Here is a 27,406-nt window from a genome sequence, read left to right as displayed (position 1 = left end):
GGCTGGGAAGATGTTTTTCCCCGGAGAACTGTTTAGGTTGGGTGTATTTTCATTGTTTCCCTTTGCTCTGAGGCATCAAATAGAAGGGCAATGTCAGAGATTTGATGTATCATCAGTTTGTTCTTTGGTGACACATCCCAAGCCACATCATGTCCCCGTGTGTTCTGCTGGAGTCAGCGTGGAGCTCTTACAAAATAAAATCCACATTAATTATTGTCAGCACTCCTTCATCCTGCCATCCATCACCTGCTGATCTTGGAAGGATTTGAGGAAAGGGTGGTGGAAGTATGGAAATGGAGCAGTTTTCCAGCTGGGCTGAGGTAACCCAAACTTGTGGGATGGCTTTCTGGCCTCTATGGCTTTTTGTCACACTTGGGTTAATCCCTAAAATCCCTAAAACGGAATTCAGGGATAAATTTTGCTGTAATGTAGAGCACAGCATTGCCCAGCTCCTCCAGTACTTCCAGCAGGAGCCGTGTTTGGAGCTGTAAATTCACCAAACCATTTCACCATGGGCAAAGGGTGGAAGGGATTGAGGAGAGATGCTGACATTAGGAAAACCCCAGCGGGGTGGGAGCTTCCCTGGATCCCTCACTCTGCATTTCCAGCCACCTGCAGGAACAGAGAACAATCCCAGTGCTGCAGGTGCCTGTTCCCAGCAGGATTCTGTGTTCCTACACCCATTCCCTGGATCCCAAGGTGCACAGCACAATGGGAATCCATCCACACAATCCCTGTGGTTTGAGAGGCACTCAGAGCACATTTGGGAGGAGCCTGGGAATTTGCCCTACCTCTGGCTGCTGCAGGTGCAATCTTAGGTGACCCAAAACAGCCAGGAATGTGGGAATTGTCTCCTTGAATTCTCCAGGAATTTTGGGAATTTGACACAATTATCCCCTGACTTTCTCCTGCCTCAGACCCCTGTTCATTCTAGATGCAGGCTGGTGTTGTTTTCTCCTCTTCCAGAACCCCTGGACACAGCCTGGAGGTCACTGAGATCCTGCTCCTTGGATTTGTATGTGCTTCCTTAAAGGAGACATTTGGCATACTCAGATAATCCACCATGCCATGGAATCACATCCTACAATCCTGGCAAGATTTGGGTTGGAAAGGGCTTTAAAGATTATCCAGTGCCATGGGCAGGGACACCTCCCACTATCCCAGATTCTCCAAATCCCATCCAGCCCAGGAATGGAATCAACTTTTGTTGGAATAACCATGAAATTTTAGACTACTTAATGTCTATTACAGGATTTTCATATTTTAAAACTATATATATATATAAGATGCTTTTACTCTGGGAATTACCCCAAATTGGAGTTGCTTGTGATGGCCACCTCAAGGGTGTTTTCCAAGGAATATGGAAGCCAGGACATCTCTGTCACAGATTTGGGCCACTCTGGTGTGAATTTCCTGTCCCCATGTGCTGACCCCGAGTTATGCCCCAAATGCCAGGGATTCTCCCTCAGGCTTTGATTTGTTCCCCTAGCAGGTGAATTTCAGAATCATGGGATCCTTTAGGTTGAAAAAGACCTTTAAGATCATGAGGTCCAACCATTCCCAGCTCTGCCAAGGTCACCACTGCCCCATGTCCCCAAGTGCCACATCCACATGGCTTTAAATACTTCTAGGGATGGGGGCTCCACCACTGCCCTGGGCAGCTCTGCCAGGGCTGGACGACCCTTTCCATGAAGGCGTTCTCCTTAAAATCCAGCGTAAATCTCTCCTGGTGGAAATAGATTCCCACTGGGTGATTACAAAAACAGAAGGAGCTCTGCCGTGGATTTTTCTGGATACAGCATTTTCCTCTGTGGCTTTGAGAGAAACAACTTAATTACGTTTTTTTGCAGAGGCCTAAGAGGGGAAAAACTGCATGGAATTTCTCCTTCCATGGAGGGATGAGGATTGGGCACGTTGGGATTGAGCTGCATGGAATTTCTCCTTCCATGGAGGGATGAGGATTGGGCACGTTGGGATTGAGCTACATGGAATTTCTCCTTCCATGGGGGGGGATAATGGTTGGGCACATTGGGATTTAGCTGCATGGAATTTCTCCTTCCAAGGAGGGATCAGGTTTGGGCACATTGGGATTGAATTGCATGGAATTTCTCCTTCCATGGAGAGATGATGGTTGGGCACGTTTGGATTGAATTGCATGGAATTTCTCCTTCCATTGGGGGGATAATGGTTGGGTACATTGGGATTCAGCTGCATGGAATTTCTCCTTCCATGGAGAGTTGATGCTTGGGCACGTTGGGATTGAACTGCATGGAAATTCTCCTTCCATAGGGGGATAATGGTTGGGCACGTTTGGATTGAATTGTATGGAATTTCTCCTTCCATGGAGGGATGAGGATTGGGCACGTTAGGATTGAACTGAATGGGATTTCTCCTTCCATGGGTGGATAATGGTTGGGTACATTGGGATTTAGCTGCATGGAATTTCTCCTTCCATGGAGGGATGAGGATTGGGCACGTTGGGATTTAGCTGCATGGAATTTTTCCTTCCATGTGGGGATGAGGGTTAGGCATGCTGGTGAACAGTAAAGAGTTGCAGTAGTGTGAAATGCTTGAGAATAGGCACAATTTTGGGATTTTAATGATCATTCCATGACCCCTGGCTCACTTGTCCTGCCATTTGTTGCTGCTGTGAGATTTTCATGGCAGGAGTTCTTGTTGGAGGACTGGTATTGTATGGGAAGTTGGAGAATCTTGGGAAAATTCAGTGAGATGATGGTGGATATGGCAGAGATAGAAAATTCAGATCTGTCACCAAGGGTCTGTTGGATGCACCCCTGAAGATGGGACAGTGACAGGAGGAGGATGCCTTTAACACAGACAACACCTCCCATCTCCTGAAGTTATTTTTTGTAACTAGCTTGAGAAAGGGGGATACCACTTTGCATCCCACAAATATTTTAAAATGGGGGTGGTTGCATTGTGATGTTTCTCCCTCGTGCCTCACAGGGTTCACTGTTTCCACTACTTGATCCCTCTGGTCAAACAAGGGAATTATGCCATCGTGGCCAACGTGGAGAGCATGGACTATGACCCACTTGTGGTGCGGCTCAACAAGGACATCAGCGCCATTGAGGAGGCCATGAGTGCCAGCCTGCAGCAGCACAAGTTCCAGTACATCTTTGAAGGTCAGGCACTTCCCAGTCCTTCCTTAACAAAAGGTTTCCCATTCTCATCCCAAAGCTCCACAGGATTCTTTTCAGGGATGAGGCAGACTGAGGTGCTGTTGTCACCTTCAGGACATTGATGGGTGAGAAACATGGGGGGATTGACCAGCTGGGAGAGCTGGGGGTGCTCTCCTGGAGAGGAGAAGGATCCAGGGAGAGCTTCCAGCACATTCCAGCCCCTAAAGGGGCTCCAGGAGAGCTGCAGAGGGACTGGGGACAAGGCATGGAGGGACAGGACACAGGGAATGGCTTCCACTGCCAGAGGGCAGGGATGGATGGGATCTTGGGAATTAGGAATTCCTGGCTGGGCTGCAATTGCCAGAGCTGCTGTGGCTCCCCCTGGATCCTTGGAAGTGTCCAAGGTCAGGGTGGACACTAGGGCTGGGAGCAGCCTGGGACAATGGGAGGTGTCTATGCCCATGGATGGAGGGAGTGGCACCGGATGAGCTTTAAGGTCCCTTCCCACCCAAACCATCCTGGGATTCTGTGATTCCCGGCTTGTTTGAGAAGAGGGAAATGACTCCACACAGAGCCACAGGGACCATTCACACCCTGCTGAAGTTTAAATTCATACTCATGGTCCTCCTTAATCACAGGCACCTCTTAAACCCTGGGTCTGGGATTTACAGATGCTCCACACTGGCTCCTTGTACATGAACTAAGTCATTAATTTAGACTTTTAATTGGCCTCTGGGCTTTCCCAGACCTGTGCAGTGTAAATCAGGCTGGGTTTTTGCTCTTTCTAACGTGACACAAGTGGATGCATCATTTTGGGGGTGGCTGTGTCCTTTAGCCCCCAGCTGTGTCCTTGTGACATCCTTGGGACACAGGAAACTGTTCAGGACTGATCAGAGAGGGGTTGTGCACAGGGGCTTTGAAATGCAGCTCATTCCTGCTCCTGGAGACTGAATTTACCAGGGAAAATACCACCCTGGACAGCAGACTAAAATCCTGTGGTTTTACAGGAGCTGCAGTGGCCCATTGCTCTGTCCAGACAGGGAGAGGGACTGGAAAGGACATTATGCAAAGCCTGAATAAAAATCAGTGGTTGTGATAACACAACTCTAAGTTTTGGGGCAGTTTTGTGTTTTTACTAAAGAGCTGGAAAGTCCTAAACTGCACCATGAAGATTACTGAGGGTTTCCAGGTAAAATCCAATTATCCCTTGCTCCAGCTCACATGCACCACCTAACAGTGCGCATTTTGGGGGTTTTACCAACAAATAATTGGCACTAAATCTCTTCCCCCTTACAGGTTTGGGTCACCTCATCTCCTGCATCCTCATCAATGGTGCCCACTACTTCAAGCGCATCAGCGAGTCCGGCATCAAGAAAATGTGCAGGAACATCTTCATCCTGCAGCAAAACCTCACCAATATCACCATGTCCCGGGAGGCTGACTTGGACTTTGCTAGGTGAGCAGAAACCTCGGGGTTTGTCATTCTTTTGGTGCCCACATGAGCAGAGCTGGCTTCTTTCCAAAAGAAAGAGGGGGCTAGATGAGTGTCAAGTTTAGCAAGTGGAGGTGTTGGTGGCAATTTTGGTTTTCCTTGGGTTGAACAATATTCAGAGGGACGCGGAATTGTGGAATCAGGCGGGTTATTAGGGTTAGGGAAGATCTCCAAGGTCATCAAGTCCAAATGTGGATCAGTTGAGGTTGATGTGAGGTCCCACCAAAGTGTCTGCACTTGGGGCTTCCTTGAGGCTTCTCCAAGACCAAACCCAGACAGGGAAAAGCTTCCAAAGGTAGTGGGTAGAACTTAAAACAGGATGAAACTGGGGCTCAGATTTATTCCTAGGTGAAAGATATTTTGGTCTGTTGAAGGCTCAGATCCATACTGGCTTGAAGGGACATCTCCCTAAAGTTGTTACCTTGAAACAGCAGGAACAGCAAAGTAAACCCAAAGCTGGGTGTTACAGACCCTCTGCAAACCTCTCCCACATTCTGGGATTCCTTCACTCAAGGAGGATTGAGGGATAAGCAGATAGGTGAAGGCAAACCCTGAGCAGTGTTTTTGGACTCAGGATTGGCTGCAGGGAGCTCCTCAGCTGATCCTCCGTGGCAGCAGCTGGGTCAGGAGGGGACAGCTGAGCCAAAAACAGCTAAAGTAAAGCTCTGGAGCTTGGAAATGAAGAAATGGGGTCAAATGAGAGAGGTCTGTGTGAAACTTGGGTCTGACCCACCACAACCACTGGGAAAACTTGGTGCCATCACTTGGCCACTGCTGTTGGAGGCTGAATGAGGAGGGAAGTTGGAATTCCCTGGATGAGGAGTGTGACCGAGTGCCTCATTTATTTGGGATCTCATCTGGGGATGGGTCATTATTGAATTCATTTCTTCAGATTGGCATTGGCATGAGGAGGAAGTTCTGAAAGCTGAGGCCTGCAGGAGGGGGGAGGGAGAAAGATCCATTAGAAACTCTGCAAGGAATGAACTTCCCAAATTTAATCTTTTCTTTCTTAAAATTACCATCCTGTGGTAAAGGAATTGTCCTGATATCCAACCCTAACCTCCTCTGGCACAACTTGAGGCCATTCCCTTGTGTCCTGTCCATTGTTTCTTGGGGGAAGAGCCTGATCCTCACCCTCCCACAGCAATTTTGTGCAGATTTGTTCCCATCAAATCAATTCAGCAACATTTCTTTTATTGCTTTCACAGCTTCATCGCTTCTCTCTTTTCTTTTGGGGCATAATTCCATGCTCTGAGGAGTCTGCTTGATTCTTTAGTTCTTCAGATGTCTCTTGAATGTTTAAATGTTTATTACCCAAATTCTCCTTTTACATAAACAAGGCTCTGGTGCATCCAAGCCCTGTCCTGCTCACCAGAATTCACAATCACCTGAGCAAGGTTCTCACGTCACCCTAGGGACTCCACGTTACCCAGGTCTACTCAAACTATTAAATAAACATAACAGTTCCCCTCCAGAAAGCATAAAACAACATCAGGCTGGGATAAAAGTGATTTGTACCCCTGTGATATGGCTCAGGCAGGAATCTGTAAATGCTCTGTGCTGTGGTTAGCTCTCAGTTTTGTCTTTTTCAAGATAAAGTGGTTTTGGTTTTTTTTTTCATGTACAGGAGCAGTGGCAGAGCTGATGGAGAAATCCTCCCTCCCCTGTTCTCCCTTCCCTCTGCTCCTTCTGGCATGAATTCCCTCCCTGCTTCATTTCTCCAGGGAATTGGGGGATCGTGAGTGGGATGGAAGACTCCCAACCCTGCCTGGATATTTCTGAGGGTTCAAGGAGCAATTAGCCACAATTAACAATCAATGCATCACTCTCCACGCAGCCCCTCTTCATGCATTAAATCTGAATTCTGAAACAGGTCCCTTTTCTCAAAGTGAACCTGTTTGAAATCAGTTTGTGGGAAAGACCAGACCAGCTGAGAAAGGACCAAAAGTTTTTTTAAGGTTTTCCTGAGCGCTGTGTGCTTTTGATTTTGCTTTTATTTTTCACTTCTGATATGGTCTTCAAGGCTTTTTAGAGGCCTCAGAGAACACTGGGCATCCCCTTTTTTCTCTGCTCAGTGACTTCAGGCAGCAGAAATCCCAAGCAGGGGAGCTGGAAAGGGAAACCCTTTCTCCTCTGAAACCAGTATCAGGGGGAGGATTCACAGCAAACCCAGGGAACACTTGTTGGTCCTGGTGAGGCTCTTGCTGTTAAAACTCCATTTTTCCAAAGCTCTGTAACCTGCAGGTGACAACAGCAGCATTTTCTGCTTTGGGAGCAGTCCCATAGCAAGGGGGAAATGTGTTTTAAATGAGTTTTGCTTTAAGATTCTCAGTTCAGGGCAGGGAAAGTCTCACAAGAGCATCACAGAGCAGAGCTGGAGCACGTTTCCATTGAAAAAATTGTAAATTGCCAAGTTGTGTGAGGAGATTTTTGCACCAGGAGAAAGGGTGAAACAGGCTGGTTCGGACTGCTGAGGTGTCACAAAGGATTTGTAGCATTTGCTAAATTTCCTGCAAATATTAATAGGTTTTTCACTCCTATGTGTGTTCATTATCTAGACCAGCAGAAATGCAGGAGGTTGTTGGGGCTTCCACTGCTTTATTAAGGAAGAAGCAGGATTTGCTCCCTGTGGAATATCCAGGCATGTGCTGCAAAATCCGGGACTGAGCATGACTTCCAAATACCTCCACATTTCCAAAGTTTCACACCCATAATGAAATTTAAGGCATTAAAAGGATAAAAGCTTCAAATTCAAATTCCTACTCATGTCCTTTCCCTTGTGCTTTCTCTCTCCCTCTATCCCCACCCGAAATTCTCTGGGATTTTATGAAGATTCCATCAGAGGTAGTCACAAAGGATGAGGATTATGCTTCAGACTCACCCCTAAAAAAATCACTGAAAAACGCAGTTTTTTGAGTCATACAAGTGTTAAAATTGAGTGTTCTGGAGAGTGAACTGAGGTGGTTGCAAAGGGAGCAGAGAGAGCAGGGATGAAATGGGAACATTTTCTCTAACAAGTGTCACTGTGACCTCAGAAATGGAAGTTTCTGAGCAGGGCTGTCACTGTCCCTGGGTCTCAGTGTCCTCCCTGCCTCAGGTGGTGGCAGCACATGGATTCAGAGGTGTCCCCCCACCTGGTGAGAGCTGGAGCTTTCCCTGTGCTGCCATTCCAGTTGTTCCTGTGGCCACCCCTCCTGCAGGGACCAGGAATCTTCTCCTGCTGTTGATGACATTGCCAGGGATATTGGCTATGACATGTCCCTGTAGCAGATGTGACACCTCACTGGCACTGCTGGGGGATCCTCGGGGAAATGGGGTGGGGAGGAGCCACCAGAGCTCCAGTTGTTCCTGGTTTGGCCATCAATAAACCCAAATCATGGACTCACAGGATCATGGAAGCTGGAAAAGATTTCTAAGATCATCGAGTCCAAGCTGTGCCCAACCTCCACCTTGTTCCCAGCCCAGAGCTCTGAGTGCCACCTCCAGGAACTCCTTGAACACCTCCAGGGATGGGGACTCCAAGCCTCCCTGGGCAGCCCTTTCCAATGTTTACCAGCCTTTTCCATGAAGGAGTTCTCCCTAAAATCCAACCTAACCCTCCCCAAGCCCAGCCTGAGGCTGTTCCCTCTGCTCCCTGTCCCTGTTCCCTGGGAGCAGATCCCAAATCCCCTCCCGGCTGTCCCCTCCTGTCAGGGAGTTGTGCAGAGCCACAAGGTCCCCCCTGAGCCTCCTTTTCTCCAGGCTGAGCCCCTTTCCCAGCTCCCTCAGCTTTTCCTGGTTCTCCAGACCCTTCCCAGCTCCATTCCTGGACACTCTCCAGCCCCTCCATGGGTCTGGGGAATGCTCTTGTTCCTCAAAACCTGTCTTTATTCCAAGGCCAGATTGGATGGGGCTTGAAGCACCCTGGGATAGTGGAAGATGTCCCTACCCAAGACAGGGGGTGGCACTGGATGATCCTTAAGGTCCCTTTTCACCCAAAGCATTCCATGATTCTATGATTCTGTGAAAGGGGAGCTTGGGAAGGTTTAGGATGGAGGGTGCACCTGGAGCTTGAGCTTTTATCAAACTCGAGCCAAACCCTGCATCACTGCGGGGTTGGGTACCAGGCTGTGGTGCAAGGTTTGGATCCTCGGCATTCAGAGCTCCTGTCCTGCCAGGCTGGGCATTTTTTTGTTCGATTTTACCCAGATTTGTGCTGTTACCTGCTGCACGAGGCTGTCCCAGGCAGCAGGAATCAGCAGTGACCTGCTGCCATCTGCTGGGAGCTGCCGAGGGAAAGGGAAGCATTTAAACATCCCCGTGCTCTGGGGGAAAACTCTTCATTGCCAAATCTTAGTTCTCTTTCTGATTTTACTCTTGATAAATACTGTGGTTGTGCCTGGGTGTCCAGGTTGTCTGAGGGTGGAGCTGCTGGAGGGAATCTTCCTCTCAGAGCCATCTGTGAGCTCAACTTGTGTGTGGAGAGCATCAGGTCCAGCAAATCCTGACCTGGATCCCTTTGTTCAGAGCCAGGTGTCTCTGCAGAACTCCTGTGATGCTCCCCTGCTGCCTGTGGATGAGGGAAGTATCTCAGGTATTCTCCTTGGGGCCAGGACTGAAGCCACTACCATCAAGCCAGGACTACATCTGAGTTGTTGAAGGTCATTCAGTTTGACTAAACCCCACCTTAGCTGAGTAAACAGAGCACTCCAATCCCCTCACTTCATAGCCCAAGTTGTGCAAAGTAAAAAAATCCCCAAATTTTCACAGTCTGGATCCCAGGAAGTCCTGGGGATGAGGGGATGAGGGACAGAACAGGCTCTGGAGGAAAAGTTTCCCTTTGCTGACAGAGTGGGAAAGATGTGTTGTCTCCATCACAGGCTGGACTCCTGTGTCTGGAACATGTCTTCGTTTGGGCTTGCAGCTTTTAATTAACAAAGCTGCTTTAGTTTTCAATTAAGGACTCAGTTACAACAAAATCCCAATTTTCTTTCCCTTTCTTTTCTGCCTTGTTTGTTCCCCCCTGTAGTTTCCGCTGAGCTTTGATCTCAATGCAAGTTTAATTAGCTGTAATTAGTGGTTTCACCACATTAACCAAAAATCCCTATCGCAGAGAATTAAAAACCACCCTGTAGCTTGATGGCCTCATCCTCACTTTCCTCCTTCTGCTTCTTCAAGGGGATTTAGGAGATCACAGGGTCCCTGTATGGCCCTTCCCCTTTCCTGCATCCCAAAGATCCACCTTTTTATGGGATCATTAAAACTCCCCGGAGCAAATCACCCATCCATGGGTTTCATTCCCAGTTCAATCTGCAGCTGCCAAGGAGTTTTAGGATGGCACCAATTTGTGCCTTCACAGCATTCCCTAGAGTATTCCTTGGAGTGTCTCTCTGCTCTCAGTACATTTGGGATCATGGAATTGTTTAGGTTGGAAAAGCTCTCTAAGATCATTGAGTCTAGCTGTTCCCAGCACTGGATACCACTGCCCATGTCCCCAAGTGCCACATCCACATGGGTTTTAAATCCTCCAGGGATGGGGACTCCAGCACTGCCCTGGGCAGCCCTTTTGCGGAAGGAATTCCCCAAAATCCACCCTGTTTCTCCCCTGCCCCAGCTTGAGGCCATTCCCTCTCCTCCTGTCCCCTGGGCAGATCCCAAATCCCCCCCCGGCTGTCCCCTCCTGTCAGGGAGTTGTGCAGAGCCACAAGGTCCCCCCTGAGCCTCCTTTTCTCCAGGCTGAGCCCCTTTCCCAGCTCCCTCATCTTTTCCTGGTTCTCCAGAACTTTCCCCAGATCATTTGGCCTTTTCAGCCAAATGCCTGCTCCAGGTTTCCCAAACTTTCAGCATTCTTCAGGAAAGTTTCAGGTGTTCCTGGAAGCTGGGATGCGACCAAGTCCTTTGCTGAAGCTTCCCAGCTCCTCAGCACAGGATGGAGAGGAGACTTTGGAATATTTTGGAGATTTTGGAAGTTTTGAGACTGCTTTGAAGAAACCCTACTCTTTGCCATGGGTGTGCCCAGTCCTTCTCCTCAGGGCTGCTCGCACATATTCCTCCCCAGGACAACCCTTGAGGCCTTACACCTCATAGCAGCCACAGAGTAATTGTATTTAGGGGCTAAATTCACACAGCAGTTCCTCTGCCCCTGAACACGCTGGCTGTGGGAAGTCACAGAGCATCCACTCCCCATGGGGATGGCTCCAAGTGCCAGAATGAAACATCTGAAAATATCAGCAGGCTCTGGAAGGCACCAGTCCTGCTCAGCCTTTCCAGTGTTGACTCAGTGTTTTATTTCGATCAGGCTTTTTTTTTTTTTTCAGCCCTTCCCGGAGGCAGTTTTAATCTTCGCTCTGTAACCTTTAAAGAGAGAGGTTTTCATGGCCTCTGCAATGATTTTCATTGCCTGGACTGGGGACGTCTGAGCTGCTCTGAGTAAAGAGATTAATTCAATTTTCCTAAACTGGAAATGGACTGAAAAACTGAGAGGCTTCACTGACTTTTCCTCACTCAGTTCGTGGCATGTTAGAGAAACAATCAATGGGGTTGAACTTCTCAGCCAGCAGAAACCTGGCGTTCCCATTTCCAGGGAGCCAGCTCAGGAAGATGGGAATAAACATTTTTAACAAGTCTGTTTTGGCCACAGCATGTTCCTCCTGTGCCTTAAAACCATCAGGATATATTCTCCTGGAAATGAATTACAAACAAATCCCTCATTTGTCCCTGAGGTAACAGTCTTTTGCTGATATGTGATTTCTGGAGACTAATAAGTTTTGAATGTCAGTGGGGAGGGGGAGAAAAAAAAATCGAAGTAATTACTGTGTTCCCAAGCTCCTTATTTGTGTAGGTGCCTGTGTGTTTATCTCCCTCTGTCATGCTGCATTGCTAATGGTAGTTAAAGGCAAGGGATTTTTCTTGGTGGAAGTTTTTCTTCTTATTTTCCACCTTTAGTGATTTTGGCCTCAGTGACGATGCTTTGCCACTGGCCAATTACTTTTGGAAGTGTTTTAATAGAAGGTCTGAGTTCAGGAAACTCTGCTTATCCAGCTGGAATCGGATCATTTTGTTTGTCCAGGCCTGTGGAATGTCAGGTGGGCATTGTTTTTTTCAGGCTGGGGTTTGGAAGCACATCCTGGAGGTGTCAGTTGTGGTGGCCACTGTCATCTCTGTGGTGACTCTGGGAAATCATGGACAACTCATCAATATTTTCTTTATTTGCACAGAATTTGGGTTGTGGGTGGTGGCAGAAAAAAAATGGAGCAGGTGGTCCATGGTGGGCAGTGGGGAGGGGTGGGGTGGGCTCACTGCAGCCTATGGATCCTTGGGAAACCCACCCAGGACACATTGGCTGGGGCTCAGAGGGAGGGACAAGGGGTTCTGCCAGGTTCCCAGCCTTGCAGTTTCTCCCTGCGCTTCATTTTCCACAGGAAACATGGAAGATGTTTTGTTGGAAAGAGACCACAGGGCTTTCCCCACATGCCCCCCTGGGATTCAGAGTCTTATACAAGGTCTAAAGGCTGAATCAGGAGGCCAAAACCACAGTTCCAGGTGTTGTCCAGATTCTGATAAGTTTTTCATCCCACAGAAATATGAGGGCGAGTGTGAAAGCTCATTTTTATGTCCAGGTGAAGCTTCTGTGTGTGTGATGGATCCACCACTGACTTGCTCTAAAACTTCCATAGGAACATTCCAGCAAATCCTCTCCTCTTTGTCCAATCCAGGGACCCTCCCCTGATTCCCTGTACTTCACAGCTTCAAGCTCTGGGAATTGCATCAAGCATCACACCAGGGGTTGGGCTGGAGACACCACAGAGGCAGCAGCGTGCAGGGATGGAAGTGGGATCCAGTGGACCTCCAGGCAAGGAAGAAGAGGGAATTCTTTTGGTTTTCCTTAATTAAAAGGTTTCTTTTCTTTAGAGTAGCAAAGAGTGGCACCTCCCAGCACAGGGAATGGGTTTCAGTGGATCGTCTTTGCTTGGAATCAGGGAAACATCAATCTCTGAGATCATTGAGCCCAACCCTTCAGCTGTCACTGCCAAGGCCACCACTGACCATGTCCCCAAGTGCCACATCCCCACAGCTTTAAATCCCTCCAGGGACGGGGACTCCACTGAGGCTGGAAAACCCTTCTGGGGAAGGAGCTTCCCCTGATATCCAACTTAAACTTCTCCTGGAACCTGAGGTTGTTCCCTATTGTTTAACAACTTGGGAGAAGAGCCCAACTCTCATCTGAGCTTGAGCAAACACCCAGAGCCATCCCATGGGAACAGATCCCTCTGTGAGTGTCTGGGAATGAGAACTCCATGTCTGAGCTCTCCCATATGACCTTGGATCTCCTATTTGGGTTAGAAACTCTCTCCTGTGCTTAAAGGTGGGTTCTGTGCTGGATCCTGTCCTGTGAGGTTCTGATGAAATTCCCAACGAGCAGCTTTAAGGGAAAGGACATATTTTTAAGAAGGGAAATCGTGTGACACACACACACACACTCACACACACACACAAAAAAGAGAAATTACCAAAAAAAAAAAAAAAAAAAAAAAAAGGAAGAACCATCAGTGTGTCCGGAGCAGCCATCCCAGGCATTTGTCGACAGCTGAAGGAAAGATAAAATACCAGATTGTCAGCTGGAGATGCATCTCTATTGCCTGGCTCCCACCTGCAAATGGCAGCAATTAGGAAAATGTCCTGCCTTTTTTGCAGGAGGCAGCATCTTCCCAGCAGGAGAGGCACAGGCAAGGCCAGGAGGAGCAGATTGGTTTGCCCTGTCAGTCAGATCTCATTAGGGCCTGCAGAGCCTCAGCCCAGGTTAGCAGCTTGGGAATTACTTACCCAGGGCTGGAGTCACTGCTCATCCCTTCTTTGTGCTCTCCACTCAAATCTGCCTTCCTCTCCTCTCCTCTCCTCTCCTCTCCTCTCCTCTCCTCTCCTCTCCTCTCCTCTCCTCTCCTCTCCTCTCCTCTCCTCTCCTCTCCTCTCCTCTCCTCTCCTCTCCTCTCCTCTCCTCTCCAGCCAGGAGTGAAGCTTTCCCACCTGCTGATGCACCCTGGAATCAGAAATGTGTCCCTTGGAAGGGGTGGGAGCAGGCAGGGAATGGCTGGGAGGGAGGAAAACATCAGTGTTGGGACACAAAGGTACAGTGAGGATGTGGTCAGGTCTGGGGGAAGGGAAGGGGAAGGGGAAGGGAAGGGAAAGGGAAAGGGAAGGGAAAGGGAAGGGGAAGGGAAGGGGAAGGGAAGGGGAAGGGAAGGGAAGGGCCCATGGCCAATTCCTGGTGGGATAGAGGAGGGAAAAGGGAACCTGAGGGAAGGACAGGAGTAGCAGAACTGAGAGGACCAAGAGGGTCAAGCCATGATACAGCACTGGGGCAGAGCAGGGATGGCAGGAGGTATAGCCCAAGAACAGCAGGGTTCCTGCTTTTTAAGTCATTCAGGGGAGGTTTAGACTGGATTTAGGAATATTTTTTTTCCCTGAAAGGATTCTAAAGCACTGGCACAGCTGCCCAGGGCAGTGGTGGAGTCACCATCCCTGGAAAAGTTAAAAACCATGTGGATGTGGCATTTGGGAATAAGGGTTAGTGGTGGCCATGGGGGTTGAAATGGTTACACTCTACACTTGAATTTTGGTAGCGATACATTCCTCAGTTTCCTCTACAGTTAATTACTCTTCAATCATAAGATCTTTTATTCATTGACTTTTAGTCTGGCTTGGAAGTTTTAGCCAGCTCAGGGCTGGGGGTGAGTCCTAGTGCAAAGCCACATGCTCAGCTGGTGAACCTAAATAATCCTAAATAAGGATTTCCACCAGCTGCATTCTGCAAACAGGAGTTGCATCCTTCACCTTCTGCTGAGGATCCATGCCTGGGGATGTGCTGCTCATTCCAGGTGGTGGGATCTGTAACATTCCCAGCTATCACTTCTTATCTCCAGGGTTTATTCCCCTTGGCCAAAGAAAGTCCCAAGATGTTTTTTCCACCTTTCAAATGCTGTGAGCTGGGGCTGTTGCTGCTGGGGGCACCTGGGGACCTTCCTTTGTCACTGGTGCTGAAGGATTGATGATTATGGGGAGAATTTGCCGTCATGCCAGGGAATGTTCTCAACAATCAGCCATCTCCTGGCTCTGGGATCACAGAATCATGGAATGGTTTGGGTTGGAAGGGACCCTGAAGCCCATCCAGTTCCATCCCCTGCCATGGGCAGGGACACTGTTCCTTATCCCAGGCTGCTCCAAGTTCCTCACCACCCTCACAATAAACCCTTTCTTCCTAAAATTTAATCCAAATCTCACCTCTTCTAGTTTAAAACTTTCTATTTGTCCTGTCACTATCTGTGGCCTGTGTAAAAAGTTGCTTTCCATTTTTTTTTCATTAATTATCTCTAAGGATTTTAGGATGCAAAGAGTTTGGGATGTAACCAAGATTTTTTGGGCTCCATGGAGCCAGCTGGGAACAAGATGCCACTCAGCATTTTCTGACCCATGGAGGAAGAGCTCCACATCATCTTCCTTCCCCTGCCCCCCTTTCCTCCCTCTTCAACTGTGCAATAGCATCTTATTTTGGGGTTTCAGCTGCCCCTGCAGTGTTCCCCAGGAGCTTTCCTGGGAAAGGCATGATCCATCCAAGCTGGATTTTGGTGTGATTGCCATAATTACCCTCTGATTTCCACCCTCAAGCGAGATGAGACAGCCCAAAAGGAGAGCTGTGACTTTTGCAGGAAAAAAAAAAAAAAAAAACAAAAAAACCCAACAACAAATAAACTGAGAAATTATTCTTGAAGTGCCAAAGGCGAGAGGCTCTGGGGCAGGAATGAGTGGGAAATGCAGATCAGGCAACGCTGTCTCTCCAAGGTGGAGCCTCTGCTGGGGCTGACATTAAAAATCCTGACTCAAATGCGGGAAACATAGAGTGAAGGAGGTGAATTATTGATGGGTAGCAGGGATTACCATATCTGACAGATGGAGACTGTCTGAGAACATTTTGCAGAGTGGCATCTGCACCGTGCCTGATTGGCGTCCCTGAACTTTCACGCATCAGATGTCGAATATCAACACACAAACTCTGATGTAGCAGTTAAATCTGTCCTCTAATGAACCTGGGCCTCGTAGCCAGGAGAAATCCACACACTCGGGTAAAGCCCAAATGCCTTAATTCTTATCTTTTAGGGAGATATTTAAATAATTACATCCAGAGCACTGCATTGAACACACACATGTATGGTGTCGACATTTAGATATATTCAGGAAATTATGTGCAATGTATCACGTCTTACTCCAATTTTACTGAAGGCTGTAAAGCTCCCCTTGAATTTTATAATTTGTATTCCGGATTTGAGCTCAAATAATACAGAGAAGCTCTAAAATTCAGCTGCCACCTCACGTCACACAGGTGCATTAACACCTAAAGCTGAAATGGGTCTCTCGAGTGCACACAGAAGTCGTAGATCAGGCATGGATTCCATGCTGTCATGTGTGGAAAAACAAAGAGGAGAAGGAAATAAGTGAAAATAAGAGCTAGTTTGATGCTTTGTTGGGGAACAGCTTGGATTGGGAAGAAGCAAGATACCCAATACGGCTTTTCTACCAGGATTCAGTGCCTTTGGATCCTGGGTTGTTTTCCTAAGCTCAGCCCAGTGTGGGAAATGGGTGATTTTTTCTGCCATCTGTTAAAAGTGGGGTGCTGGGGGAAATTCCGTTTTCCTTCATGGAAAATATGCAGATTTTGGAAATCGTCAGAAAAATGTGCTTTTAGTCCCTGGAGGGGCTTTCAGAGGTGGAATCTGGGAGATTAATCAAGGAGCATCAGTGTTAGGAAATAATCTCTTCAGCCAAAGGGTTACCCAGGGCAGGGCTGGGATAACCATCCCTGGAGGAATTTAAACCCACATGGATGTGACATTTGAGGACAGCGTCAGTGGTAGCCTTGGCAGTGCTGGGAATGGTTGGACTGGATGATCTTAGAGGGCTTTTCCAACCTGGATGATTCTGTGATTCCATGATTCTGTGGGGTGGCTGTTGCTGGGTTGGATCCATCCTGCTGGACACACAAGAAGCTCCCCTCTGGCCCCATAATGCCAGAATAGATGAGTTTGGGGGAGACCATGGTGGTGTCATTGGTCCTTGTCACCCTCAAAGCAGCCTTTGAGAGAACAGAGAAGTTCTGGACTCCCAAGTGCCTCAGGAAATTCTCACATGAGGTTGATAAACTAATAAATTACTCCAAAAACTCCAGGTTCAGCTCTCCCGGCAGTGTCCTTTGGAGAGCCTGGAGGTTTTGTGCAGTTGGAGATGCGTTTCTGGGAGATGAAAAGCAGTTCAGAGAATTGCTGTGCTTTTGATGGCTCTGAACTACTCCACCATCCAGAAGTAGTGCAGGGATTCTCTTCTCACTCTATGGGGACCAGTTTTGTTTCCAAGCTGTTGCACTGTAGTGGAGACTGTCCATAAAAAGTGATGAGCAAAGGGATGCAAGTCCAAGATATTCCATGAGTCAAACTTGTTTTTTCCATGCAGTGGGAGTGGAGATAGAAACCCCACATACTCTGGGTTTTATGCTGCACTGACATTGCCTTGATAATATATGCATTTAAAATGCTCAGATTTGTGCAGTCTGGCAAAAAAAAATTGTAGTAAAGCTCTGTTTGATAAAAAAAAGTTGGGATAATTGAAGCTAAACCCATAGGAATGGGCAGAAGAGGCCACAGCTGTGCTGCACACAGCAGTGTGGGAGCTGCTTTTTTAGGGGTGGTGGCTTTCAATCCCTCTAAATACAACTTTTGCCCTCAGAATGATAGAGAGGGAAAAGCAATTTCAACCAAAAAATGCTGGAAATGAGCAGCAGCTGTCCATAAAAACCTGTGGCCTCAAACGTGGAGGTTTCCAAGCATCGGGAGAAGTGCTGAGACTGGCAGAGTTGGGATGAAATGTTCCTCAGGCCAGTGGCCAGCACAGAAAGCAAGGAGGAGAGGGTTGAGGATCTTAATCCCTCATCCAGGAGATCCACAGTTCCATGCCGATATCCACCACTTCTGGACATCTCAAATTTTGGCATTGAACCTATCCTGGTTTCTTTGTGCACCATTTCTTCTCCTTGGGTGGTGGCAGTCATTGTCCTTGAGGTCATGGTGGTGGTGGCACTGGTGTGGTAGGTCACCGGGTCAGGTTGGAGACTGCTGCAGGGGTTTTTGGGTAACTCCATGCCTGGCAGGTCCCTTCCCAATCTCAGCAGTTTCCAGGCTGGATCGAGTCACCAGGGGACAAAAAATAGGGCCACAAGGCAAGAGAATCTAAAAAAAAATAAACTCTTCCATGAAAAACATCAGTGCGATCAACAAAAAAATTGTAACAAATTTGATCTGGTGTCAGCTTGAAAAAAAAATCTCAAAAAAAATCTGTTCCCTCATTTTAGAAGCCACCACATTCAAAGTAAATGAACAAAGACCAGAAAAAAAATGTGGAGTGGCATTTTCAACAATATGGGGCTGTTTGCCCAAGCCCTAGGCAAGCTCCTGGGAAGCACCAGGGCCTGACCATGACCTATGACAGGGGAGCACGGAGTTGTGGAACTCAACCACTGCCTACTACAGGCAGACATGGAGTTGATGAACTCAACCATAATGACTACAAGTAAACTCTGGCTTGATGGACCTGACTACAGCCAGCTGCTGGACCCAACCACTACTACTACAGACTTAATGGACCTGACCACAACTACTGCAGGCAGACATTGAGTTGATGGAGTCAACCACAACCCAGCACAGACATGCACTGACTTATTGGACCTGACCACAACCTACTACAGGCAAACACTGACTTGTTGGACTCAACCATGACCTACTACAGGCTGACATTGACTTGTAGAACCCAACCATGACCTACTACAGGCTGACATTGACTTGTAGAACCCAACCGTGACCTACTACAGGCTGACATTGACTTGTAGAACCCAACCATGACCTACTACAGGCTGACATTGACTTGTAGAACCCAACCATGACCTACTACAGGCTGACATTGACTTGTAGGACCCAGCCATGACCTACTACAGGCTGACATTAACTTGTAGAAACCAACCATGACCTACTACAGGCAAACATTGACTTGTAGAACCCAAACACAAGCTACTGCAGGCAGATGTTGACTTGAGGGCCCTACTCAAGTTTCTTTCCTAGTTCACTGTTCTGTCTCCATCAGGCAGATACCATTGTGTCCTTCACCCGTCAGCAGCTCCCAACCATTCTTGATTTATCAAAGTTCAGCTGGCGCCACTGAGCACCTCCCCGATCGCATCCAGTTCCACATCACTTGATCCTAAATAAAGCTGGGGGCTTGCCATAGTAACTGTTGTTCCCAAAGGGAAGCGAAAGTTGTGGGATTTTTTGCTGACTGGAGCAATCTCTGCAGCACTCTCCGTGGAAGTGCTGACTCCCTCTTCTTTCAGGCTACATTCATTTCCATGTTCCCTCCAATTTATGCATGAGGCAAGGGGAAAAATCCTTTAATATTCCTGATAAACTGGCAGATGGTATATATATATTTTTTTTTACTATACACAGTAAAATGCAAATGTGTGTGGCTTATTTGCAAATGCTGGCATTAATAACCAATATTTAAACAGGTCAGATTAACACTTTTACTGATCTATTAAAAAGATTCTTTTCCAATCATTTGCATGCTCAAAATCAATTTTAATACAACATGTAAATGAAATTTAACTTTTTATACAAAATCGCATTTGTCTTCCTGAGCCATTAAATTTACTATTTAATATGTGTTTTCCAGCTCACTTGGCTAGAATTTCATTGCTCTTTATCTGTATAAATTTAATTAGCCCTGATATCATCTGTATATTATAGAACTAATTAAAGATTTAGATAAGTGCTGAGGGTGCTTGTTTAATACCCTATCAAGTTCCATTTGGAGAGTGAGAATTTCCATCTTTCATTAGGATCAGCTGGTTTGGAGCTACAAGGAGTGGCTCAGACATTGTTTTTTGAAGAACTATTTAATGGGCTTTAATGGATTTATCCTTCCTTTGAAAAGCTGTGTAATTGCTATGTCTCACTGCACACTGGGAGGTGTTCAGGGACGGGTTTAAAGTGCTCCATGCATGTGGGGATGCTCAGAGATCCCCATTCCCATAATCCTGGGATTGTTGAGGTTGAGAAAACCCTCCCAAGGTCACAGAATCCAAGCTGTGCCCGATGCCCACCTTGTCACCAGAGCTCTGAAGTGCCACCTCCCTGGACATCTCCAGGGATGGGAACTCCAGACCTCCCTGGGCAGCCCCTTCCAATGTTTAACAACTTCTTCCATGAGGAAATTCCTGCTCATCTCCCACCTGAGCCTCCCCTGGAGCTCATGTTCCCAGCAGGGCAGCGTTGTCCAAGTGATGAACCCCAGGAGGAAGAGAAGTGGAAATAAGAAGGAAATATTAATGAGAAAATAATAGATAAGGCAGATAAAGAGCAGGATAAAAAGGAGGAGGAACAACAGGAGAGAGGTTTGGGAAGGGTGGTGATGTTCTGCATGTCCCTTGCCCCTTCGCTTTGCTAATTAATTCTGCATTTAAGAGGTGATTTCTCATCTGTGTTTGACAAAAAGCTCTGCAATCGTGACAAACCCAGTGACAGAGCTGCATGTGGCACCCAGAGGTGTTGGCTGGGGTTTTTTATCCAAAATGGCTTCATCTGTATAAAAAGCAACCCCCAGGTGAGCTGATTTGTATGTATGGCTTCATACACTGTCTCTGTGGTTTAAACTTTAAAAGGAAAAATAATTGGATTTTCTAACAAGGTTGTCTCTAATTAGAAGGCTAAGCTTGTGCCCTTTTGAATAAATACACTTGTTTTTCTTGCCTGGCTCTGTACCTGATCAGAGCCCTGTGTGGGTACTGAGCAAGGGGTGAGGGTTTCCCATCTCTAATACCTTTTCCTGCTGTGGATAAATGGCTTAATTATAATTATCCTTCCATCTTTTTTTAAAAAAAACAAAACAGTATTATCCTTCCATCCCTTGATTATTTATTAAGGGCTGTGATTTGCAGAGCTACCACAGGAGCATGAAGCACCACTGTATCCCAAATTCTCTTTTATTTTTTCCTCGCATGCTTTGTTTTCTTTCCCAACTCATTTCCCGTCTTGGAAGTTTGCAGGTTTTAGGTTTTTAAATGTTTTGGGGTTTTTTTTATGTTCTTGTGGTAGCACAGCCCCAGAGCCATCTGTGCCTCCTGCCCCAAATTGTGCCACTTGTGGTGATGAGGCAGCTGCTTCCAAGGGCTGTGGATGAGGTGAGCACAGAGAAGATGGAGATCATGGTGATAGGAACATTTTTGGCCTCATTTTGGGGTTTTTTTAGTCCATGGAGCCATGTAGGGCCTTTTTCCTCACCTCAGGCACGCAGGAGAAGTGTCCAGGTCTTGGTGTGGTGTCTGAGAGGAGCTGAGGTTGACCAGAACAGCAAAACCATCTCTGATGTGAACTCCCCTAAAGCACTTCGGGTTCTTCTGGAGGCACAGAAGGAACATTCATGTTGTTGTCCCCAGAACTGCTCTGGGTTAATTGAAAATCAAGGAAGAAATCTGAAGAAAAGTCAATCAGGATTTACATTCCCTCGTGGAATGGTGTCCCGAGAGTGATGTCCCTTATTTTTAGGTTGTTGCTGCAGTTTAGGATGATCAGTGGTTGGAAAGTGGAACTGGATCCATCCCTGGAAGTGTCCAAGGCCAGATTGGATGCACCCTGGGATAGGGAAGGTGTCCCAGTTGGAATTTGATGATCTTTACGGTTCCTTCCAACCCAAACCATCTGTGATTCCATGAAAAGCCGTGATGCAGCTATCACCTCCCGTCCCTGTTTTCCATCTGGTCATCAGAAGCTCTGGAGATGGAACCAGCAGCTCCCATATTTGCAGATTTTGGATTTGAAACGCTGCCCACTGACAAACACTGTGCAAACATCCCCACAGCCTTCACAGGGTGCAGAAATTACAGTAATTGCTGCTTTACCTGTATTTTCCTTTGGTGTTCTGAGCTTTCAAAATTATCTTTGCAAACTCCTGGCTGGAACTCATCTCTCCTGCCCCACATCCTGTGCCCTATAACCATTCTCAGCATTTCCCCATTCCCACCTCTAATAACTCCAGAGGGAAAAATGCCCCATGGGCTTTTCTTCTTGATCAAGCCAGGCCTGAAAATCGATTTCTTCTGCATTACTTGACTGAAGTCACCTCATTTCTTGCTGTTTTTTCAGGCTTTTTTTTTCACTCACTCATCCCCCTCTATATTTAAATGTCATGCTTGCACCATGATCTTCGAATGTAAAAATTGAGTGGTTTTATAATCACAGCTTTGGTCTTTTTTATCATCTTCAGTTTCTTTCTTGTTCTGTCTGATGGTTTTTCATAAAAATCACCGAATTTGGGTTGGAAAGGACCTTAAAGATCATCAAATTCCAACCCCTGCCATGAGCAGGGACATCTTCCGCTATCGCAGGGTGCTCCATCCTGGCTTTGGATACTTCCAGGAATCCAGGGGCAGGCACAGCTTCTCTGGGAACTCTCTTCCAGGGTCTCCCCACCCTCATAGTAAAATCTTCCCTCTATCCTGCCTCCCTCTCCTCTCATTTAGTTTTTATACAGATTTTCCATAAGTGCTTCCTACTTAACCTTTTTTGACTTTCCCATTAGAGCAGCAATTCCGGGTGCTGCCAAAGCACCTCCCTAATCTCCCAAAGGAGAGGGAGATAAGGGATAGAATTTCTATTTCTTCTTTTTTTTTTTTTGTCCCTTTGGCTAATTCAGTGCCCAGACTGGAATTTCTGCCAATTCCTCTCTAATGCAGAGCAGGCCCCCAGCTACAGCAGGAATGGATAATTAAAGTGGGATCCTTTATTCTGAAACATCACACCCAAGGTCCTCCTCTGAAGAAGAGATCAAGTCATTTGCAGGGAAATCAGGATTACATTTGAAATTCACCTGGCCACCTTTTGAAAACTTTTTTTTTTGGGTTAGAGGTGAATATTAGCATTTAAATGGAGAATGGTGTTAATAGCCCTCAGAGGAGCTGGGCTCATCCTGATATCCTTTCCTGAGATTTTTTTTTTCCCCTAAATGATAAAGCTTCTTAATTTTTATTCACTTTCTCCAAGAAAGGAGTTCAAGAGACCATTTTTTTATATGGATCTCTCTGTACATACAAGCTCCTTGCAAAACGCGTTCATGGTTGGCAATTCACTGATTTTCTTTCAAAAGTGCTGCTTAAAACCCAATAAAACAAACTGGTTTGAGGGTCAGGTGGATTCTGCACTTTTGGTTTGACCGTGGGATGGTTTTTCCTGCAGCTGGGAACCATTTCCATCCCATTGAAAGGATATTTAACCTTCCTTATTTGTTCTTAGCACCGAGCTTGTTACTCAGCTTTTCCTCGTGTCCTGGTGGATCTTCTAGGGGCAATTCCAGATGGATAAAGGGAGCAGGGAGAGTTCAGTTTTGTATTACTTGCTCTTAGGCTTGTCCTTAAAAATGTCCAAAAATAATCAGGGCAGTTTGGACCCAATCCCATTGCCAGTGGTCAGAGGAACAAGCCGTGGGTGTCTTGGTTGGGAGGTGAGTTCATCACATGAAAATGGATTTTAGTTTTTAAAAATTAACAAATCCTTGTCATTCAAATCATCAAAATTACTTAATTATCCTGTATGAGCAGGATATTAATGATTTGAGATAGCTCAGGCAGTCCTTCACTCCTCATTCCCCAGAATATGCCATCAACACTGGGGCTAGGTGCCAGTGGAGAAGATTTTTTTACCATCCTGAAGAGCTGAAGGTTTGGAGCAGATTAATTCCTTTATAAAGAGCAGCTCTTATTCCACAGGAATAAGATGAGATGATAAGGAGAGATGATGCATAAGAATCTGTTCCATGTTCTTGTTGTAAAATCTCTCCTGTCAGATCAGCCCAAAAAATCTCATCGGTTCTTTTCAGCATAACACAAATAAGTGATAACTGAGAATAAACATGGAAATAAAGGATTTCCTGGTTGGGATGAGTCCCTGGGATACTTTGTTCCAATCAGCTGCATTCCCACAGTCCTAGAATGAGCTGGATTGGAAGGGGCCTCCAAAATCATCCAGTGCCACCCCTGCCAGGGGCAGGGACACCTTCCCCTACCCCAGGTTGCTCCAAACCCTGTCCACCCTGGCCTTGGACACTTCCAGAGATCCAGGGGCAGGGAAGTTTTTGCTCCAAAGCAAAAAATCTGTGGCCTTCGCAAGGTGACAGAGCTCCTTAAAGGAAAAAAAAAAAAAGGCAAAAAAGGACTAAATCTGCACAAACTGTTCACTAGACAAGCCCAGCAGCACAGCTCCATCTTCTCCTCACAGCTTCTTCCTTCCTCACCTGTCCTAAATCTGGGCTGACTGAAGAATTTCTGCACGTCACAAACACGGGATTCATCTGTCATTCTTCTCAGGATCAGATTATTTTTTAATTAAAAATTTCCTCTAAAATAAAAGGGGAGCAAGTGAGGCAGCAGGGAAGGAGCACAAGGTGTGCATTTTTAATTGGGTGCAATTAAAAACCTGCCGCTCTGGCATGGCAGCACCCGCGGCCAAGCCCCATTTGCATGAGTAATTACTCACTCCATTACGGAGTCTGCTCAACTTTGCTTTCCTTGTCTTTGAAAGTATTAATAAATAGTGATCAGACAGTCTGCTGTTTGCCTTCGCCCAAGCAGCTCTGATGAACTCAGCCTCTGATGTTATCAAATAATGAAATATGAAAGAGGGAGTGGGATGAGCCTCTTGTTCTGTGATTTTTTATTTAGGCTCTTCATTTTCCTTTCACAAGTGTGTTTGTCCCTGCCATTATAAACCCTCTTTTGATTATCAGGAGGTGGCTGAAGAAAGCGAGTTGTAAAAGATGGAGGGAATAAATAAATGGAGGACAGGTGAGGGGAATCTGCTCCATGGAATGCTGGCCGACTGCTTTGTGTTTTTAAAGTTGAAGTTTAAAACCAAAGAAAATAATTAAAATTTATCAAAAGCTCAGTCTATCGTCTAACAAATAGGTTAATAAATAATTATATGGAATTAGCAAACCTAACCAAAGAGCAAATTTAGCTCCCCAAGCTTTCTTTTGGCTTTAATGTGGGCACGGCTGAGCACAGGGAAGTTGATTTAGCATTCCCAGATCATCAGCCTGGGCAGGAAAAGCTTCCAGGGCTCAGCCATGGGATGTCTGGGGGGAGAAGGGAGGACATGAAAGTAGGGGTGGAACTGGATGAGCTTTAAGGTCTCTTTCAACCCAAACCAATGTGTGAGTCTCAATAAAGGGGATTTCTGTCACTTTAAGACCTGCCCACGTTGGGCACAGGTTGCTCAGAGAAGCTGGAGGTTGCCCCTAGATCCCTGAAAGTGTCCATGTCCAGGCTGGACACTGGGGCTTGGAACACCCTGGGATGGTAGAAGGTGTCCCTGCCCATGGCAGGGAGTGGAACAAGAAGAGCTTTAAGATCCCTTCCCACCCAAACCATTGTGGGATTTTAGGATGATGTAGAGCAGGAAGATGTTTGTGCTTTGTTCAGCTTTCTCTGCTTGTGGCACGACTGAATAAAGGCAACAGTTCATGGAATTCTGCAAAAGTAAATGTCTGGACCATCAAGCACCACAATTAAGCAGGGTGTTTCTCTCTTTCCAGGCAGTATTACGAGATGCTGTACAACACAGCAGACGAGCTGCTGAACCTGGTGGTGGACCAGGGCGTGAAGTACACAGAGCTGGAGTACATCTACGCCCTGAACCTGCTGCACCGCAGCCAGACAGGTGTGGGGGACCAAACCACGCAGAACATGAGGCTGCAGCGCCTCAAGGAGATCATCTGCGAGCAGGCTGCCATCAAGCAGGCCACCAAGGACAAGAAAATCACCACCGTGTGACGCCCCTGCCACCCACGTAACCCGCGGCTGGCCGGTGGCACCTCCACATTTTTTTTTTCTGTTGTTTTATTTTTTCCTGTTTCAATCAAAGTAAAAGTGGGAATCATCTGAGCATTGTGGTGAGGAGGGAAACGCCATTTGAGATTTGGGGTTGGGATGGTTTTGATGTGTATCCACATAATGCTTCTTCAGTGTTCTCCCAAAAGTGATTCCACAGCAGGAACCCCAGTGGGGTTTGGGGTGGGATATTCAGCTTTGCTTTGTTGCTGCTGCTTTGCCTTGAGATGTAAAGGGAGCTGTGGGGTAGAAAAAGGGAAAATCGGGTCTTGGAAGTTGAAGCACACTAAATAATCAACACTCTGCCAGTCAATCCCAGACCTGCTGATCATACGTGGGATCGTAATGGTTTGGAGATCTTTTATGGAGCTTGCTCAGCTTTGCTGGCGCTCTCTTCAAGCTGTACCCACGTGAAATTTTCTGCTGTTTCCAATGCTGAAAGATGTGATTGTTTATTCCTTCAGGTGGTGATCAGCCAGTTCTCCACGTGGGAGGTAACACGGGACCATTTGTTTCCACTTCTCCTCTTTCATTATCCTGGAGCCATCTGGCACCGGCTCCTACAGTGCTGGGTAGCTGCAGGAGAAAATTGCCAATATAAAATAACAATAAAACTTCCTTCTCTCTTGTTCTGAATATTATCTTTGAGTCCCCCCCAGCTCCAGAGATATTTTGTGGCTGTCTCCTGACACACTGGAAGGACAGGCAGGGTTGTGTAGCTCAGCACCAATGATCAGCAAAGGCAGCAGGAGACCAAATCCAGGGTCTGAGGCACACCCAGGGTACCAGTTCTGCCCTGCCTTAACCCTCTAAAGCCACCTGGCAAAAGGTTCCTTATTCCTCCAAAATCAGAATCCACTCCACTTGTATTTGCCAGGAAAATTAGGGACCCAGCTGGGTTTCCTGTGCTGGTTCCAGGTTTCCAGGTTCTCTCTGAGCTGTAGGTGCTTTTTGTGTCAGCCTCGAAATTGCAGAATTAAAGGATGTTTAAAGGCTCTGGTGGTTTGTCTGGGTGTTTTTAAGAATTGTCGTTCCTGAGGTATTTAAAAGATTCCTTTCCAGGCCCAAATTCAGTGTTCTCCAAGGCTCTATCAGAGTGGAAATGATTTTCTGAATCATTCAGTCCAACCCTCAGCCACCATGGACCAGCTCAAGAGGCTTCTCACAATCCATGTAAGAAGCAGAACCCATCAGTTCTTGTTGTTAGGAATCTTCTGAGGTTTCTTCCCTCATTTTATTCATAATCCAGTTTTTTCTCATGTCAGTATTGGCCATTGACTGCAGGAGTTGCTCCCTTTCCCTGATGGGTTTGCAGGAGGGTGGAGAATTCCATGAGGGATGGTGATGGGATGTTCCGGGGATCACAGATCTGTGTTCACCTGCCCAGACACTGCGATATGCTGTGCTGTAGGTCCTGGAATGCTGGATATTCCCTACCCAGATTTTGGAAAATGGACAAGGAACTGCAAGGAAATCCCATTTCAGACCCTTTGAGGTGTGGGAGTGATGTGTGAGGAGCTCTGAATTCACACTGGGCTGCTGTGACCTAGTGTGCAACTGGTTAATTATTAATTTCCTAATAATCTGAGGCTCTGCAGTGCTGATCTCAGACTTTGCAAGTCCACATTTCCCACCCACCCAGCAGCTGTGCTGGTGGGGGCCAGGACAGATTGGATAAAATCAGGAAAAATCTCATCTTTGGCAGTATTTTTGAGTCTAAAACAAATTATTTAAATTGTTTTTCCTTGAACTGCTCCTCACATTGTCCATCCCAGCCCCACAAGGTGCGAACAGAGCAGCAGTGACACTCAGGGATTCACC

At 46.8% G+C, this 27,406-nt stretch overlaps 1 protein-coding gene across 1 annotated transcript in view; it reads left to right on the top strand.

The window, feature by feature from the left end:
* The window catches only part of EXOC4 (exocyst complex component 4), a 295,027-nt gene extending 268,511 nt beyond the window's left edge, over positions 1 to 26,516 (top strand). Inside the window, exons 16-18 of the mRNA XM_062492431.1 lie at positions 2,968 to 3,146; positions 4,440 to 4,599; positions 25,291 to 26,516. Of these exons, the coding sequence (XP_062348415.1) occupies positions 2,968 to 3,146; positions 4,440 to 4,599; positions 25,291 to 25,528 (577 nt within the window). The 3' untranslated portion in view covers positions 25,529 to 26,516. The remainder of the gene's footprint in view (positions 1 to 2,967; positions 3,147 to 4,439; positions 4,600 to 25,290) is intronic.
* The last annotated feature ends 890 nt before the right edge of the window (positions 26,517 to 27,406 follow it).

The sequence above is a fragment of the Cinclus cinclus genome, chromosome 4 (genome assembly GCF_963662255.1).
Source record: "Cinclus cinclus chromosome 4, bCinCin1.1, whole genome shotgun sequence".
NCBI classification, from domain to species: domain Eukaryota; kingdom Metazoa; phylum Chordata; class Aves; order Passeriformes; family Cinclidae; genus Cinclus; species Cinclus cinclus.
Note: the sequence above shows the minus strand (reverse complement) of the source record. Positions and strands in the feature narration are given on the sequence as shown.